Consider the following 16,234-nt stretch of genomic DNA (forward strand, 5'->3'; position numbering starts at 1 on the left):
CCAAACACATCATTACCTCTCCTCTATTCTCCACTTTCCACAGGGATCATTCCTTTCATGATTCCCTTGTCCATTGTCCCTCCCCACTAATATTCGTCCTGGCACATATAGCTGCAAGTGACAAAAATGCTACACCTGCCCGTTCACCTCCATTCAGGGCCCCAGGCAGTCTTTCTACTTGAGATAACACTTCACCTGCAAATCTTTGGGGTCATCTATTGTATCCAATATTCCCAATGCAGCCTCCCCACATTGGTGAGACCCAACATAAATTAGCGGACTGCTCTATGGAGCACCTCCACTCCATCCGCCAAAAGCAGAATTTCCTAGTGGCCAGTCATTTTAATTCCGAACCCCATTCCCATTCTGATATGCCAGTCCATGGTCTCTCCTTCTGCCACAATGAGGTCACTCTCAGGTGGAGTAACACCTCATATTCCATCCAGGCAGCCTCGAACCTGATGGTGTGAACATTGACTTCTCCTTTGGGTAATTTTTTTTCTTTTCCCCCTCTTCTTCTATTTCCCAATCTGCCTGTTTACCTTTTCTCCTTACCTGCCTATCACCTCCCCGGTGTCGCTCCTTCTTCCATTTCTCCCATGATCCACTCTCCTCTCCTACCTCCAGCCCTTTGACCTTTCCCACGCACTTGGCTTCACATATCACATTTCAGGTTGTCCCCCTCCTCCTCTTCCCACCTTTTTATTCAGCATCTTTGCCCTTCATTTCCAGCCCTGATGAAGGGTCTCAGTCCAAAGCATCAAATCTTTATAGAAAAATCACTCGATTCTGGCATGGTTCTGGAGGACTAGAAAATTGCAAATGTCACTCAACTGCTTAAGAAGGGAGGAAGGCAAAAAGGAAATCATAGGCCAGTTAGCCTAACCTCAATGGTTGGGAAAGTGTTGGAATCCATTAAAAAAGATGAGATTTGGGAGTTCTTGGAGACTAATGATAAACTAAGTCAAAGTTGGCATGGTTTCTGTAAAGGGAAGTCTTGCATGACAAATCTGTTAGAGTTCTTTAAGTAGTAAGAAACAGGGTGGACAAAGGAGAGGCAGTGGATGTCATTTACTTAGGTTTTCAAAAGGCATTTGATAAGGTGCCAGACATGAGGCAGCTTAACAAGATAAAATCCTTTGGCATTACAAGAAAGATACTGGCACAGATAAAGTAATGGCTGACACGAAGGAGACAGTAAGTGGGAATAAAGGAGATCTTTTCTGGGCCTGTTCTTCGGGGCAGTATTTCACATTGTTTGTCAATGATTTACATAATGGAATTGATGGCTTTGTGGCAATGTTTGCAGGTAATACAAATATAAGTAGAGGGGTAGGAAATGCTGAGGAAGCAATGCAACTGCATAAGGACTTAGATAAATAGGAAGAATGGACAAAAATGTGGTAGATGGAATTGTGTTGGGAAATGGATAACAGATTTTGGTAAAAGGAATAAAAGTGCAGACTACTATCTAAATGAAGAGAAAATTCAAACATTAGAGATGCAGAGGGACTTGGGAGTCCTTGGGCAAGACTCCCAGGAGGTTAATTTACAGGTTGAGTTGGTGGTAAAAAAGGAAAATGCAATGTTGGCATTTATTTCAAGGGGAATAAAATACACAATAAAAATAAGGAGCGAAAGCTGATGTTTTATAAGACACTGGTCAGGCCACACGGAGCGTTGTCAACAGTTTTGGGCCCCATATCACGAAAAGGATGTGTTGTCATTGGACAGTCCACAGGAGGTACACGAGAATGATTCCAAGAATGAAGGGGTTAACATATAAGGAGCATTTGGCAGCTTTATGCCTGTACTCACTGGAATTTAAAATAATGCAGGGGGAGAATCTCATTAAAACCTACTGAATGTTGAAAGGACTAGATAGGGTGGATGTGGAGAAGATGTTTCTATGCTGAGGCTGTCCAGAACTAGAAGGCACAGTCTCAAAATTGAGGGGTGACCCTTTGGAACAGAGGTAAGGAGGGTTTTTTTTAAAACCAGAGAGTAGTGAATCTCTGGAATGTTCTGCCACAGACAATCTGAAAAAGAGAAACACTTGCTCAAAGCAGAATAAGTATTCAAATGTACCAAAATACCCAAGAACTAAAGTTAGAAACTTAAACTTTAATATATACAATTACTGCAGGACAGTATGTAGTAGTAAAGCAAAGGAGTATTTATCCGAGGCAGGGGTTCCCAATCATTTTTATGCAGTGGACCAATATCATTAAGCAAGGGGTCCATGAATCTCAGGTTGGGAACCCCTGATCTAAGTAAAACAAGACAAAGTCAAAGAGCAACTGGGTTACAGTGGAGATTGTTCAGAAGAGCTACATTAAAGTCTATTGTTAAAGGAGTGAAATACAAGATGATCTTGGTAGAAAGATGAATGTGCAGTGAGCTTAATAATTACAGATTTGGATTGCAATTATAATACAAATATTAAAGAACAAAAACATGTTCAAACGTAAAAGGGAAAAACTCTGAAATTAAAATGAACAAATAGACTGAAGGATAGCCTAACTCAAGCAATTATTTAAAATGAAAACCATAATGGAAGAGAACATTGTAATCATTACATCATTCTTGAAAGCCAAACCACTTTCTGCATTTGTATCTTAATTTATGAGCAACTCATTCCCTACATAGAGGATTTTCTGCTGTCTTCAGGATCATATGAATCTTATCAAATTGCTAATACAAGGAGGCATAATCAAATAAATCCCCAGCATCAGGGACATCTTCAAAAAGCGATGCATCAAAAAGGCAGCATCCATCATTAATAACCCCCATCACCCAGGACTTACCCTCTTCTCATTGTTACCATCAGGAAGGAAGTACAGGAGCCTGAAGACCCAAATGCAACATTTTGGATCAGCTTCTTCCCTCTGCCATCAGATTTCTGAATTCACACTGAACCCATGCACACTATTTCACCATTTTCTTTATTCTCTCCCCCATCTTTTTGCACTACCTAGTTTAACAAATATATGTAATTTATACTTTTTATTATGTACTGCTGTTGAAAATCTACAAATTTCCTGACACATGCCAGAGATAGTGAACCCAATTCTGACTAATACAAAGGTGCATAATCAAGGGGACATAATTTTAAGGTGTTTGGAGGAAAAGAAAGGAAAAGATGTCAAAGGTTCTTTACACAGAGAGTGGTGGATGAGCGGAACATACTGCCATGGGGCCAGATACATTAGTGGCATTTAAGAAACTCTGAATAATATAAAAAAAATGGTGTGTTATGTAGGTGGGAAGGATTAGATGGTTCTTAAGCAGTCAGTACAACTTTAAGGGACAAAGAGCCTGTATTGTGTTATAATTTCCTATTTTCAATGTAATCAAATACACTAAAGCAGGCCACTCTGCAATGTAAAGCATATCAAAAATAGATGTGAGTTTAATTTTGCAATTTTTCTGTTTAAATAACTTAAAATTTAAAAGTCTGGAATGGTCACTTACCAGAGACTTAAGAAAATGTTCTTTTTCATTACTTCATTTTCTTTTGTAATTCAGATTTATAAACACACCCACTACTTCAATATGCAAGGTCCTCCCAGTTTAAGAATGTTTGACTTTTGTACAATACATACATATGACAAGCACTTGGGGAGAGCAGTGGAATGGAATTCTGCTGTAACCTGTGGAGGGCCTATACTTGTAAGTAATTTTAACAATGAGCATCACTTTTGCACCTCAGGAATTTAAACATTGGATCTCTTTAGTGCTAAATCGTCATTAACAAAGAAATGGTGTTGTGCCTCCTAACTTACCCCAAACATTAAACAAGTTTGTTCATAAATATTTCAGGAGTATACAAGTCTTAATTAGTAGAATGAAAATAAACTAAATACTGCAGCAGTTATTTATCCATTTTCACACAGAATCCAAGACGTTTGGCCATTTTCTTCAATTGTACATATTTACTCCACCACCCAAATTTAATCAAATATTTAAAAATAATTTGAAATCAAATGAAATTGTGCTGTGCAAATAACCTCGATACTAAGAAAAAGGTGCATTCTGAAGTTATAGCCAATACATCAAGGTAAGAATATTAAAGAAAATATAACTACAAACATCTTATTTGCAGTTTATTTTACAAATGCTTTATGTTACTATTTTTTCCTATACAACAGCCAGTCAGCAGCTAAAGATAATCCAAGCGAAGGCACCCAACTTAAATTTCATTAAGAATTTGAACTCATCTACACAAATTGAAGTTTTAAAATGCCTGGAATACATCCATTTGCATTAAATAGATCAAATGTATCTACAGAATCAATTACACTTATTTTAATCTCATAAAACTGCACATTTTAAAAAGTACGATTTCAAAATAATAATGCCTTAACTTTAATTTTTCTTCTCTTTAGAATGTTTCAGAATTTGTCAGAAATGCTTTTCCTTGGTTATATCTTTCTTGATGCTTTGGCACAGAGACTCAGCACTGTCCATATTCCATTCCATATGAAATTGATTACAGCCTTCTCCTTCAGAAGCCATTTCCAGACAAACCAAAACAGCTTTAAAATACGAATTAAATACACATTTATGTAGCTGCTAAACACCAGAAAGTGTTTAAACCTTAGAACTAAGCTTTTAGACCCCAAATAACCACTTGCTGAAGAGGAAGAAATTCACTTTCTCCTTTAGGTAGAGTCATTAGCACTTCCTCCGAAACAATTGCCTTGTCACAGTCCTTATTGAACAGTCAGATCCTTGGAATCTCAGACACCGGTATACAAAGACAGAAAATAGATATACAGAAGAAATATTGGGTATATAAGAAGAGGTTTCTTTGTTTTAAATTCTTCTCCAACCAGTAGGGAAGCAGCACTGTAAGCAGCCCAGAATACACCAAACAGCTGAAAAACAAGATTTGTCAGTATGAATCACCTGCTCAATCATGCTCATTTTAGACCCCGTTAGGATCACAGTCAGTTCCAGATCTCAATGCCAATTAAGTCCAGACACCTGGACTGCAAAGACAGTACAGTTGACTGCCACTAATATTATGCTGAGTGCAGCATCAGAAGCTTCCAATAAAATTAAAGTCCATGAGGATCAAAGAAAATATGCTGAAGTTACACACTTTGTTGCTGGATTTTCCACAAAACGCAAGGTTTTGACAATTCATCGCCACTTTGTGAAGAATCGATATTAAGTTGGACTGGGTGCAGGATGTTACTACAGCATCTCCACTGCTAGGTGTGGCAGAAGTCTTTAATGATTTCAATGGAGAGGAACTGTGCAATTTGTTAAATCACATTTTATTTTCAGATTTTAAATATAAAATAATCAACTTTAAGTAGTTTCAATAGTATTTCAAAGTTTGAATATTTTTGAATAGAGGCAAGCAATTTAACTGGCTGCTGAAGATTTAATTTTTATATTTTTGGAGGCCAGGCACATATTTTGCCATATTTGCAACCCATACAACCCCATTAAGCCAGGTACAACACCTCACAGTGAGAGATTATGTAAGTTCTGATCCACAAATAACAGCACTCTGTCATCATTATCCACAGATTTGCCGTCTGCAGATCTGTGTATTTACAAGGTCAGCCTCAGGCCCCATCTCAATTTCTGTTCAAATATATCAACGTTAATGTACCCACTGAGGAAACAACCACTGTTTGTACAAATGCAATGATCAGCTTTCAGGCACATGCCAAATGACTTTCTTCTGTATTCATTACAGAGCAGCTTTTATACACATATGCAATTTAATATTTCAATAATCAATCATTGTTTGCAACTTACAAAGGAAATAAGTTTGTTAGCTATTATTTCTTTTATATACTTGAAGAATTTAACATACATATTAATGCACGCTAAAGCTTTTAGAACATTACAGTGGAGACAGGGTCATTATTTCAACAATTCTTCCCCTCCCTTTACTTCCTACTGATGCTGCTCAACACACCAAGTTCTTTCAAAAAGGCAATTGCATTTTCATTTGGAGCTGTAATGGTTGTAAGGAACTTTTTATTGGCATATATGATTTTCTGGATATTTGTGCCCCTTTCCCTCATGGATAACAAGGAATTATTTGGTGCTATTCCCTGACAGGGAAATGACTGACATTATTTAATAGCAAATCATCATGGTTCACTGAAGAGCACAGACTCTGGGCTAAATTTCTGCACAACAATCACATTTTTTTTTAAACTAACAAGGCTATAATTTTCATTTGGAGGTACCTACCTTTATAACTGTTGATAAAACCTCAAAAGATCGAACAACCAAAAGGACCGGAACAATTGCAATCAATGGGAGTAGCGAATATCCAATGACCCCAAGAACCTGACCATATGCAACCTGTAAAACAAGACAGCCAGATTCCATATGATATACTGACAATAGCACCTAACCAGTTAAAATTATTCCCTAAACTTAATGAGCCACTAAGCATTCCTACCTCACCACCAAGAACACGAGCCAGTAAGAAGATGGTTAGTGATCCAAATATCCAGATTGTTATAATCCACGAAACAACCTAGAAATAATAACAACTGTATGTTCAGTTCAAGGCAACATTTTCATTCTACTAACAATTTAACATTTTTGAACAATTGATGTAAAGAAGGATTACAAAGATTGGAAACGGAACAAAAATTCTTAGGAAGAATCACATTCAGATCTAATATCACTGGGAAACGTCGTGAAATTTGTAGTTTTGTGGCAGCAGCAAAGTACAATACATGGATTCATTGTCCATTCAGAAATCTGATGGCAGAGGGGAAGAAGCTGTTCCTAAAACGTTGAATGTGTGTCTTCAAGCTCCCATACCTCCTCCTTGATGGTAACAATGAGAAGACTGCTTGTCCTGTGTGTCCTTAATGATGGATGCAGTATTTTGATATCAATCAGAGGCTTCCAATCTACGTTGTGCCATTGGCCCCTACCATTAACCAAGGGGTCTGAAGACCCCAGGTTGGGAAACCATGTCCTGAGTGCTGGGGATGTGCTTGATTATGTGTTTGATCAGCCATTTGATTATGTCCCCTTGAAGACTTCCTCGATGCTGAGGAGGTAAGTATCCAAGATGGAGTTGGCAGAGTTGGTAACTTTCTGCAGCCATTTCCGATCCTATGCAGTGGTCCCTCCATACAAGGTGGCAATGCAACCAGTTAGAATGTTCTTCTCAATACATCTATAGACATTTGCTAGATTCCTTCTTGACATATCAAGTCTCCTCGAACTCCTAATGAAATATAGCCCCTTTTCATGCCGCCTTTGTAATTGCATCACTATGCTGAGCTCAAGACAAGTCTCAGAAATGCTGATACCCAGAAACATGGCATTGCTCACCCTTTACACTGCTGATTCCTTGATAAGGACTGTTGTTGTTCCCTCGACTTCCCCATCTTGAAGTTCACATTCAATTCCTTAGTCTTACTAATATTGGGTGCAAGCCTCTTGTTGTTGTAACACCACTCAACCAGCATTTCTATCTCACTCCTGTATGCCTCCTTGCCAGCACCTGAGAATCTGCCAACAATAGCGTCATCAGCAAACTTATACATGGCATTTGAGCTGTGCCTAGCCACACAGTTATGGGTGTAGAGTGAGCAGAGCAGTGGGTTAAGCACAAATCCTTGAGCCGTGCTGGTGTTAATTGTCAGCAAAGAGAGTTATTCCAATCCACACTGCCTGTGGTCTCTCGAAGGGGAAATCAAAGAATCATTTGGAAAGGGAGGTAGAGAAGCCCAAGTTTTAGAGCTGGTTGATTTATACTGAGGAGCTGATGGTGTTGTTCACTGAGCTATAGTCAATATAATAGCAGTCTGATGTAGGTATTTCTATTGTCCAGGTTTTGAGCCAGTGAAATTATATCTACTGCAGACCTATTGTAGAAATAGTCAAATTGTAGCAGGTCCAGGTCCAAGACCATCTTCTCAAAGCACTTCATCAGAGTAGATGTGAGTGCAACTGGGCAACTCACCCTGCTCTTCTTAGGCACTGATATGACTTACACTCTTTAGAAGCTGACAGTAGCAATTAGAGGTTGAAGATATCCTTGAACAATCCCATCAGTTGGTTGGCACAAGTTTTCAGTGACCCACCAGAGTCTGACACCTTGCAAGGGTTTACCCACTAGAAAGATGTTCAGATATCAGCCTCCAAGACAGAGACCACAGGGTTACCAGATGCTGCAGGGATTCTCCCTTTCAAAGCTTCACAAAAGGCACTGAGCTAATTGAGGAGTGAAGCATCACAGCCATTCAAGTTAAATTTTGCTTTGTAGGAAGTAATGACCTGCAAACCTTTCCAGAACTGATTCTACTTCTAAACTCAATTAAAATTGTGTTTTTCCTCTTAAAATAGACTTCTATAAACCTGAATTCTTGTATAGCTCTGGATCACTGGTGTTGAAAGCCACAGTTCTAGTCCACAGCAGACTGCAAATCTCCTGATTCATAAAGAGGTTTTGGTTTGGGCGTGTCCACTATGTTCTTGAAGGCACACTCATATCCACATAAGTCTTGATGAAGTCGGTGACAACTGTGGCATATTAATTTAGATTTGACTATGAATCCTCAGTCCACCAATTCAAAACATTCCTGTAGCACGCCTCTGCCTCCCTTGTCCATAGCTTCATGGGCTTCACCACTGGTGCTAGTTCTCAGTCTCTGTCTCTACACTGGAAGTAGAAGAACAACCAGGTGATCAGACTTACCAAAGCGCAGATGTGGGATGGCACGTTAAGTGTTCTTGATGGTGGTGTAACAGTAGTCAAATGGGTTGCTGGACAAGTGGACAGTCAGAATGATACGGCATCTGCCCAGTAACAAAGGTTTGGCAGTCCGTGTCAAAATTAGTGTTCCACTTGGAGAACTTGGGTGTGGAGGCTGCAGGTCTTGCAAGTGCTGTCAAAGAGCATCTACCTATAAATGCTGCTGCTGAACTGCCAATCAAATGGACTGCTTTGTGCTGGATGACAATTATTACAGCTGCATTCATCCAGGCAAGAGCATCATGTCCCTTCATACTACCAACTTGCTTTTTATAGGTAGAAGTCTTTTGGTAATAGGAAATTAATCACTTTGTTCAGCTGAAAGATTCAACAAAATCTGCAATAACTCAGATAGCATATTTTTATGGTGCTAACAAGGTATATCTATATCTAACTCAGACTCCCATTACTGAATGGTGTGCATTATGCTTCAGGAATAACCTCTGACAAAATAGCTTCAGAAACAGCAAACATTTATGAAGAAAGATGGGGTGCAATTTCACCTATTCTTTCCATTAATTGGATATTGAGATTTGTACTTAAACACCCATGTATCAGGAAATTTATTAGTATTGAAAATTCAGTTCAAACAGCATAAACAGTTTTTTGGAGGAAGAATAAAATAAAAATATATTTGTAGATTTTACTTGCAAAATACTTAGTTCCAAATAATATATATTGTCCAGTTATTTTGAATTCCTCCACTCAGGAAACACCTGCATTTTATCCATCTTATCAATATCCCCATTATTTGCAGATCAAGAAAATTTACATCCATCTTATCTGTTACCTCCTCTCCAAAACACTTACTCGAAATTGTCCATATAGTGAAATCATTGAAAAGAAAAGAACCACAGCAAGTGGGCCCCAGAAGTCAGGATTATCTCTCACGACCTGCCTATTAAATCCCAGCGAAGGCATTGGCATCAACACGCATCGGATTTTGTAGTAAATATCCTTCAGATCAATGTCCAATTCCTCCCTAAATGATTGAGAGAGGAGGTACATTATAACATATTTTAATAAAAGATAGTTCAAGTATGAAATGCTTCATTATTAAAAAGAAAGATTCCAACACCATCAGGAGCCAGACCACAAAAGGGCATCCCCTAACCACTTAAATATGTTGTTGCAACCACAAGAATGAGTTTATAAAAATTATTTAGTTTTATAAAGACAGCATGCAACTAAATGCTCAGTTGGGCAATATAGTGAAGTTCCAAATTAATAATCATGAGACCCATATTCAAATCTAAGTACAGTGTTAAATTAACATTTTATTAATAATCACAAATTTAAACAATTCCACTAGCAATGATTACCATAAAACTAAGATATAATTTCAAAATCTCAACTAATTCTCTGACGTCCTTCAATGAGAGAAAATACGCAGCTCAACTACTTTGGAGAAACTGGAATCCGATATAGACTCAGTTTTTAAATGGACTGAGTCTATATCTGATTCCATCTCAGTGTTGGAAAAGTGGGTCCTTTGGAGGGTAGAAGGAAGTAAACTAGTAGTGCACCACAGGGATCAGGTAATGGCCCACAATTTACATTAATGACCTGGAATAGTGTGGAAGATTTCTGAATTTGCTCATGATGCAAAAATCAGTGGAAAGACACATTGTGATGAAAAGATACTATGATTCTACCGCAGGAGTTAGCAAGTAGGCAGAATGCTGGCAAATGTAATTTAATATCAAATCATAATGAAGGGAGACTGCAAGTGAGTAAAGCACAGACCGATTTCAATTCAAGTTTAATTGCCATTTAACACATTACCAATAGTTACACACAGTAAGCACACACAAGATCACAATCATGTAATAAGTCCAGGAGTCCACCCCCAACATCACCCTGACCCTGCAAAGCCATGGCATGATGTATACAAGTCAAAAAACCCATATAGAATATCAATGGCGCAGCATATGCATGAGCCCGGATCCGCCCCACCCCAAATATTATATCAACTGGCCCCTGCTGTCCACTAGGCAAATCCATGGCGAGGAGTCCTCTCCCCGCTGCCCGACTCCTGCAAGACAAATCCATGGCTTTGAGGCTCAGTCCTCGCATATACAAGAACACATAGAATATTAGTAAAAACTCCATCAAATATATATGTATATAGTCCAGATGCTTCAGTCCATTTTAAATCTTACGTCACCACAAATGTGCTATGCTGCCCCTGGTAGAGAGCGAAGGCTTGTATACCTCTCCTTCAGCGGCTGAAAAGCAGGCGACCCTGCAGCTTCAGACCCGAGTCCCTTGAGTGTTGCTTAAAAAATCTGCAGTCGGCCACAACAGAGCTTTTCTTCTGCTGAGCGAAACCCTACGAGGGCAACTCTGACTCCATTCTGGGCACATTACCACCCCCCCCAGGTGAAGCACAACAAGCAAGCTGCAAACAGGTGACACTGTGGCTTCAGGCCGAGCCCTCACTATAACTGAGGACTTGGCCCTTGGCCCCTCCATCTGCCCCTGCAGCGTACCAGATTAGCCATGTCCAAAGGAGTCTAGCGATCACAAATAATGTGACCATGATGGTCACTCGCCATTTGACTGTGAGCCTCCATCAACTCAAGCAGCACCATCTTACACAGCTCCTTCATTATCTCCACCAGCAAACAATGAACTCCTTTGAGTTCTTAACATATTGCAGGATCTTGTGATCATTAGATATACATTTAAGCAAAACAGGAGCACTTCTTGTTTAGAAGCCAGTTGCACAGCCATCTTGCTGGAGTAAGATTTAGGTGTTCTATCACATACATCACAGAAATTTAGCAAATCTTTGATGACTGGAAGATAAGAGAATTTAAATTAAGAATAATGGAGCTTTGTAATAGTGGCTGCTAACAGCATCTAATTAACAACAAAAAAAAAGTCAAAGAGAGCAAAATAGAAGATAGTTGAAATTGCTAACAGGAAAAAAAGGAAAGTAAGTCAAGCAGATCCTTTCCCCATACTTTCCATGTAGTTACTGGAAATCCCCATTTACTGCCTTCCTCTTACTGTTCAGACATCATACTCTGCAAATCCAATCTGTTTATTTCTTGCAATTTAACACTTTGTACTTCCTCACCATGTGGTTTCCAATGACTGCTGAGTACCTGTTTTGCAGGGCACCTTTTTTTCAGTCTCAAGTATGATTCTAATTGGTTGTCTTACACTTGCAGTTGCTATTCTGACCTGCCTCCAATACTTTTCCTGAGGAGTCAATAAAAGCTTGAAGAACAACTCATCTTCAAATCTCACATGATTTAGCATTTTCTAAATTTCAGATAACTAGGAAATTCAGCCTTTGCATCACACATTCCCAGTTTTAATCCTTTTTTCTGCAAATAATTTTGCCTTTGTCTTCAATTCACATCTTCTCCATATCTACTGTGTTATTTCTGAAATGGTTTTTTTCATTTAATTTCAGACCTTTCAGCATGTAATCTTTCCTGTCCTCAATTCCATCACAGACACCCTTTTGTTGCCTCTTTGGTTTTAGAGTTTTATTTCTTTTTTCTGCTAGTTCTGATTTCAAAAAGCTCTAAGGTAATAACTATTTCTCTCAGTACAGAAGTTATATTATTTGCTCACTACTCCATACTTTCTGTTGTAAATCTAGTGCAATGTTAGTCATTCTTGATTAATAATGGAATGGATCTGAAAATTGTGATCAGAGTTTTATTGATCAAGTAAACATGGTAATTTGCCATGTGTCATATACAGAAGTAGTAGTCTTTAATTGAAACTTTTCAAGTTTGTTACTACCCAACACTAGATGGAAGATTCTGGCAATCCAGCATAGGCAATTTGCATTACAGTTCAATGTGGAGAAAACATGGGCCTGCTTTTTAAGGGTACAGTGAGCTGCTGAAATCTCAGTTTTAGGATTTGCTTGTATTTATTTATAAACGTCTATTCAGTTATGATTCTTAGGCTTGTTCTATGGATAATTAGAAGAAGAGAAGCATATTAACATTGTTAAAGATTCTTGTGGAGATTATCTGGAAAAAAGAATGAAAAATGCTGAAAATATTCAACATGTGAGGCAGCATCTATGGAGAGACAAGAGTTCTCAGAGTAGTTAATTGCAAACCTCACCCTATCTCTCTTCTGAACACATTATGGAATGTGCTTTAATATGTGGTCTACTTTGTTCTTGATCTATTACCTGGTGCTTGTTTTTATCTTGGGAGTGTGAATCAGAGCAGGTGTTTTCCCTGATATTTTCTTATGACCTTTGTCAGGATCTTTTTGCTACTCAGCAGACTGCCTCTTAACTTGAAAGCCTTCTTATTCATCTTTGAGTCTGGGTATAGTTAGCAAGGCATCATTTTAAGGACCATTAGCGATCACCCATGAACCTTCAGAGGACCGAAATTTCATGGCTCTGGAGACGGGAGGAGAAAACTGGAGGTTGGTACCTCTCGGAAGATCTCTGGCTGTGTGCCCATAGACTCGAAGTCTTTGGGCACAGGGCTCAGAAAAAAATGACGCAATGGACTTTTAACATCATAAACCAGTAAGTTGCTTGTTTTGTCTCCCCTCTTGCTGTAAAATGGAGACACCTCTTTCTCCCTTATAAGGGAAAGGGAGAGCCTGTGGTATGTCAACTACCAGGTGAACAAGTAGTCACTGGGGTACTGCAAGTCGGCGTCTTTGCTATTCCTTTGTACATGCTTGAGTGCTCGGTGGTAGGTGCTGATGCTATTTTTTTGCTGGTGGGGGGGAAGGGGGATTGTTGCTTGCTGCCACTTATTAATGGGAGGGAGGGGAGCATGGGAGGGACTTTGGGGTTCTAACATTTAACTGTTATTCATTCTTGGGGGCACTCCTCTGTTTTCGTGGATGGTTGCAAAGAAAAAGCATTTCAGGATGTATATTGTTTTCCCTTCTCTGACATTAAATGTACCTTTGAAACTTTTGAAATGAATTCAGCCAGAATCCATCTGGGCCAGAAAACTAGCAAAGGCTCAAGAAGCAGCACAACACCTGATCAAATCGCTGTCTTGCTTTCTTGCATCACTCAGGATGCTAAGTCTATGATGAAAATCCAAAGATCAGACACATGATTTTTTGACACAACCATCCTTTGTATTGATTCCATCTTCAATCCTGTTTCAGTGGTTCCATCAGAGAACTTTTACAATATACAACCTGAAATTCTTACTCTTCACAGACAGCCTCGAAACAGAAGAAAACCCCAAAGAATGAATGACAAAAAGTAGTAAGAACTCCAAAGCCCTCTGCCCCCTCCCACACATAAGCAGTAGCAAACAGCATCAACCCTCCCCCCCCACCACTTTTGTTTGTCTGATATAGAAGTGATAGATTGCTAATGATGAACACAAAGGTATTTTGATGGAGAAACATTTGAGCAGAAAGCCACATGCCCTATAAATGCCTTGTTATTTAAATAATTGTCACTCGGTAACATTGTTACATTAAAGGGATCAGGAGAAAAGACTCATCTTTTATTAACAAATACTTTAGGATTTCCTTTCCATTTAACAGCCTGCTTGAAAAATTCAACACCAACATTGAATGGCAGCACAGTGGCATAGCAGTTAGTGTAATGCTTTACAGCACCAGCGACAAGGGTTCAATTCCCACCACTGCTTGCGAGGAGATTGTACGTTCTTCCAGTGACCTTGTGGTTTCCTCCTGGTGCCCATTTCCTCCCAGATCCTTGAAGTATGGATTAGTAGGGTTAATCAATCTCATATGGGTGTTATTGAGTGGTGCCGCTCATTGAGCCAGAAGAGCCTGTTACTCTACTGTATCTATAACACTGTGGGATGGGAATTGTACTCAATTTTTAGTTTATCAGTAGCTCTTGAAATTATCTACCTACAACTGTTTTTAAGAACACAAGAAAATGAAGTAGTTTAGTTTAATCCTGGCTGAGTTATGCTGGCATCAACTCTTCATTCATGCCATTTTCTATACCCTTCTATTTCTTCACTGTCAAATAATATTGATCTCCACTCTAAAAATACATAAAATGATCCAACTTTCACCTCCTTCCAGGATAGAAAATTACAGAGATTCACCACCTTCTGCAAGAAGAAATTCCTCTATCGCAATTTTAAGTGAACAATATTTTATCTTGTATCTATGTTCCCTATTAGCAACTTTCCCAATAAGGTAAAACATCCCAAGATATGCCCTATCAGCCACCTTAGGATCATGTATTTTATCCAGTGACGAGGTTCCCATTAGGTTACCATCTTACTTTCTGCTTGAAATATTCACCACTTAAAATATAATTATATTAAATATGCACAACCCAAAATTCAAAGAGAGACATACAAGAGTGGTTTTGTGTCAGCCGAGTCTTCTTCCTCCACTTCTAGAAGCCATCCATATCCCCTTTTCCTGAGAAATGCAGTTGCTGAAGAATCTGTTGTATAGTCATTATCCACATTAACTTTTACATCTGGGGAGTCCATAGAACCACTCAGATCTACATAAAGATTAAAACAAAAATCAATATGTCAAAACAGATGGAATTCATTTAAAATGTCACAGCATTTTGAAGTCCACTTTATATAAACTTCCTACAAGTTATTATTGACTACAGACATTTCTCCAGATCAGAAATTGATTGACAAACACCATCCAGCTCTACAGAAAAATCTTATCACTATTTTCAGTAGATTATTTCCACAATCACTGATCTTAACTCCCTTATTGAAGTGCTGTAAATTATACATGCTAAAAACATAATAGTAGAAGACATGATGATAGCTCTGCTAATGATTCAGTACATAATTCCTCTCAAAGTTGTGGAACGTAAATTGTATTTCAGAATTCCAGATTATGTGAAAAGGATGACATTATTAACCAAATTGACTAATCATGTAGCCTTTAGCATCATATCAATTATTTGCAGTTTATTCTGTAGTCCTAGGTTGTAAACATTCATAAATTTTACAGAAATGACTTCCACAGTTCTACAAACATATTCACTCCATTTCGCATTCCTTCTCTCACCAATGAATAGCAAATTTCACATTCTTTCTTTGGAACATAGAAATCTACAGCACATTACAGGCCCTTCAGCCCACAATGTTGTGCCGACCATGTAACCTACTCTAGAAACTGCCTAGAATTTCCCTAACACATAGCCCTCTATTTTTCTAAGCTCCATGTGCCCATCTAAGAGTCTCTTAAAAGACCCTATTGTATCTGCCTCTAACACCGTTGCTGGTAGTGCATTTCTCGCACCCACCACTCTGTGCGAAAAACTTACCTCTAACATCCCCCTTGTATCTATTTTCAAGCACCTTAAAACTATGTCCCCTTGTGTTAGCCACTTCAGCCCTGAGAAAAACCCTCTGGCTATCTGCATGATCAATGCCTCTCATCATCTTATGCACCTCTATCAGGTCACCTCTCATCCTTCGTTGTTCCAAGGAGAAAAGGCCAAGTTCACTCAACCTATTCTCATTAGGCAGGCCCTCTAATCCAGGCAAAATC

General features: G+C 38.8%; 1 protein-coding gene across 1 annotated transcript in view; it reads right to left on the reverse strand.

Moving 5' to 3' along the window:
* Positions 1–4,093: 4,093 nt before the first annotated feature.
* yipf4 (Yip1 domain family, member 4) overlaps positions 4,094–16,234 on the reverse strand; it is a 42,520-nt gene continuing 30,379 nt past the window's right edge. Inside the window, exons 2-6 of the mRNA XM_059985641.1 lie at positions 15,065–15,218; positions 9,566–9,737; positions 6,437–6,514; positions 6,223–6,336; positions 4,094–4,880 (exon numbers count right to left, since the gene is read on the reverse strand). Coding sequence (XP_059841624.1) covers positions 4,743–4,880; positions 6,223–6,336; positions 6,437–6,514; positions 9,566–9,737; positions 15,065–15,218 — 656 coding nt within the window. The 3' untranslated portion in view covers positions 4,094–4,742. The remainder of the gene's footprint in view (positions 4,881–6,222; positions 6,337–6,436; positions 6,515–9,565; positions 9,738–15,064; positions 15,219–16,234) is intronic.

The sequence above is a fragment of the Hypanus sabinus genome, chromosome 12 (assembly GCF_030144855.1).
Source record: "Hypanus sabinus isolate sHypSab1 chromosome 12, sHypSab1.hap1, whole genome shotgun sequence".
Taxonomy (NCBI): Eukaryota; Metazoa; Chordata; class Chondrichthyes; order Myliobatiformes; family Dasyatidae; genus Hypanus; species Hypanus sabinus.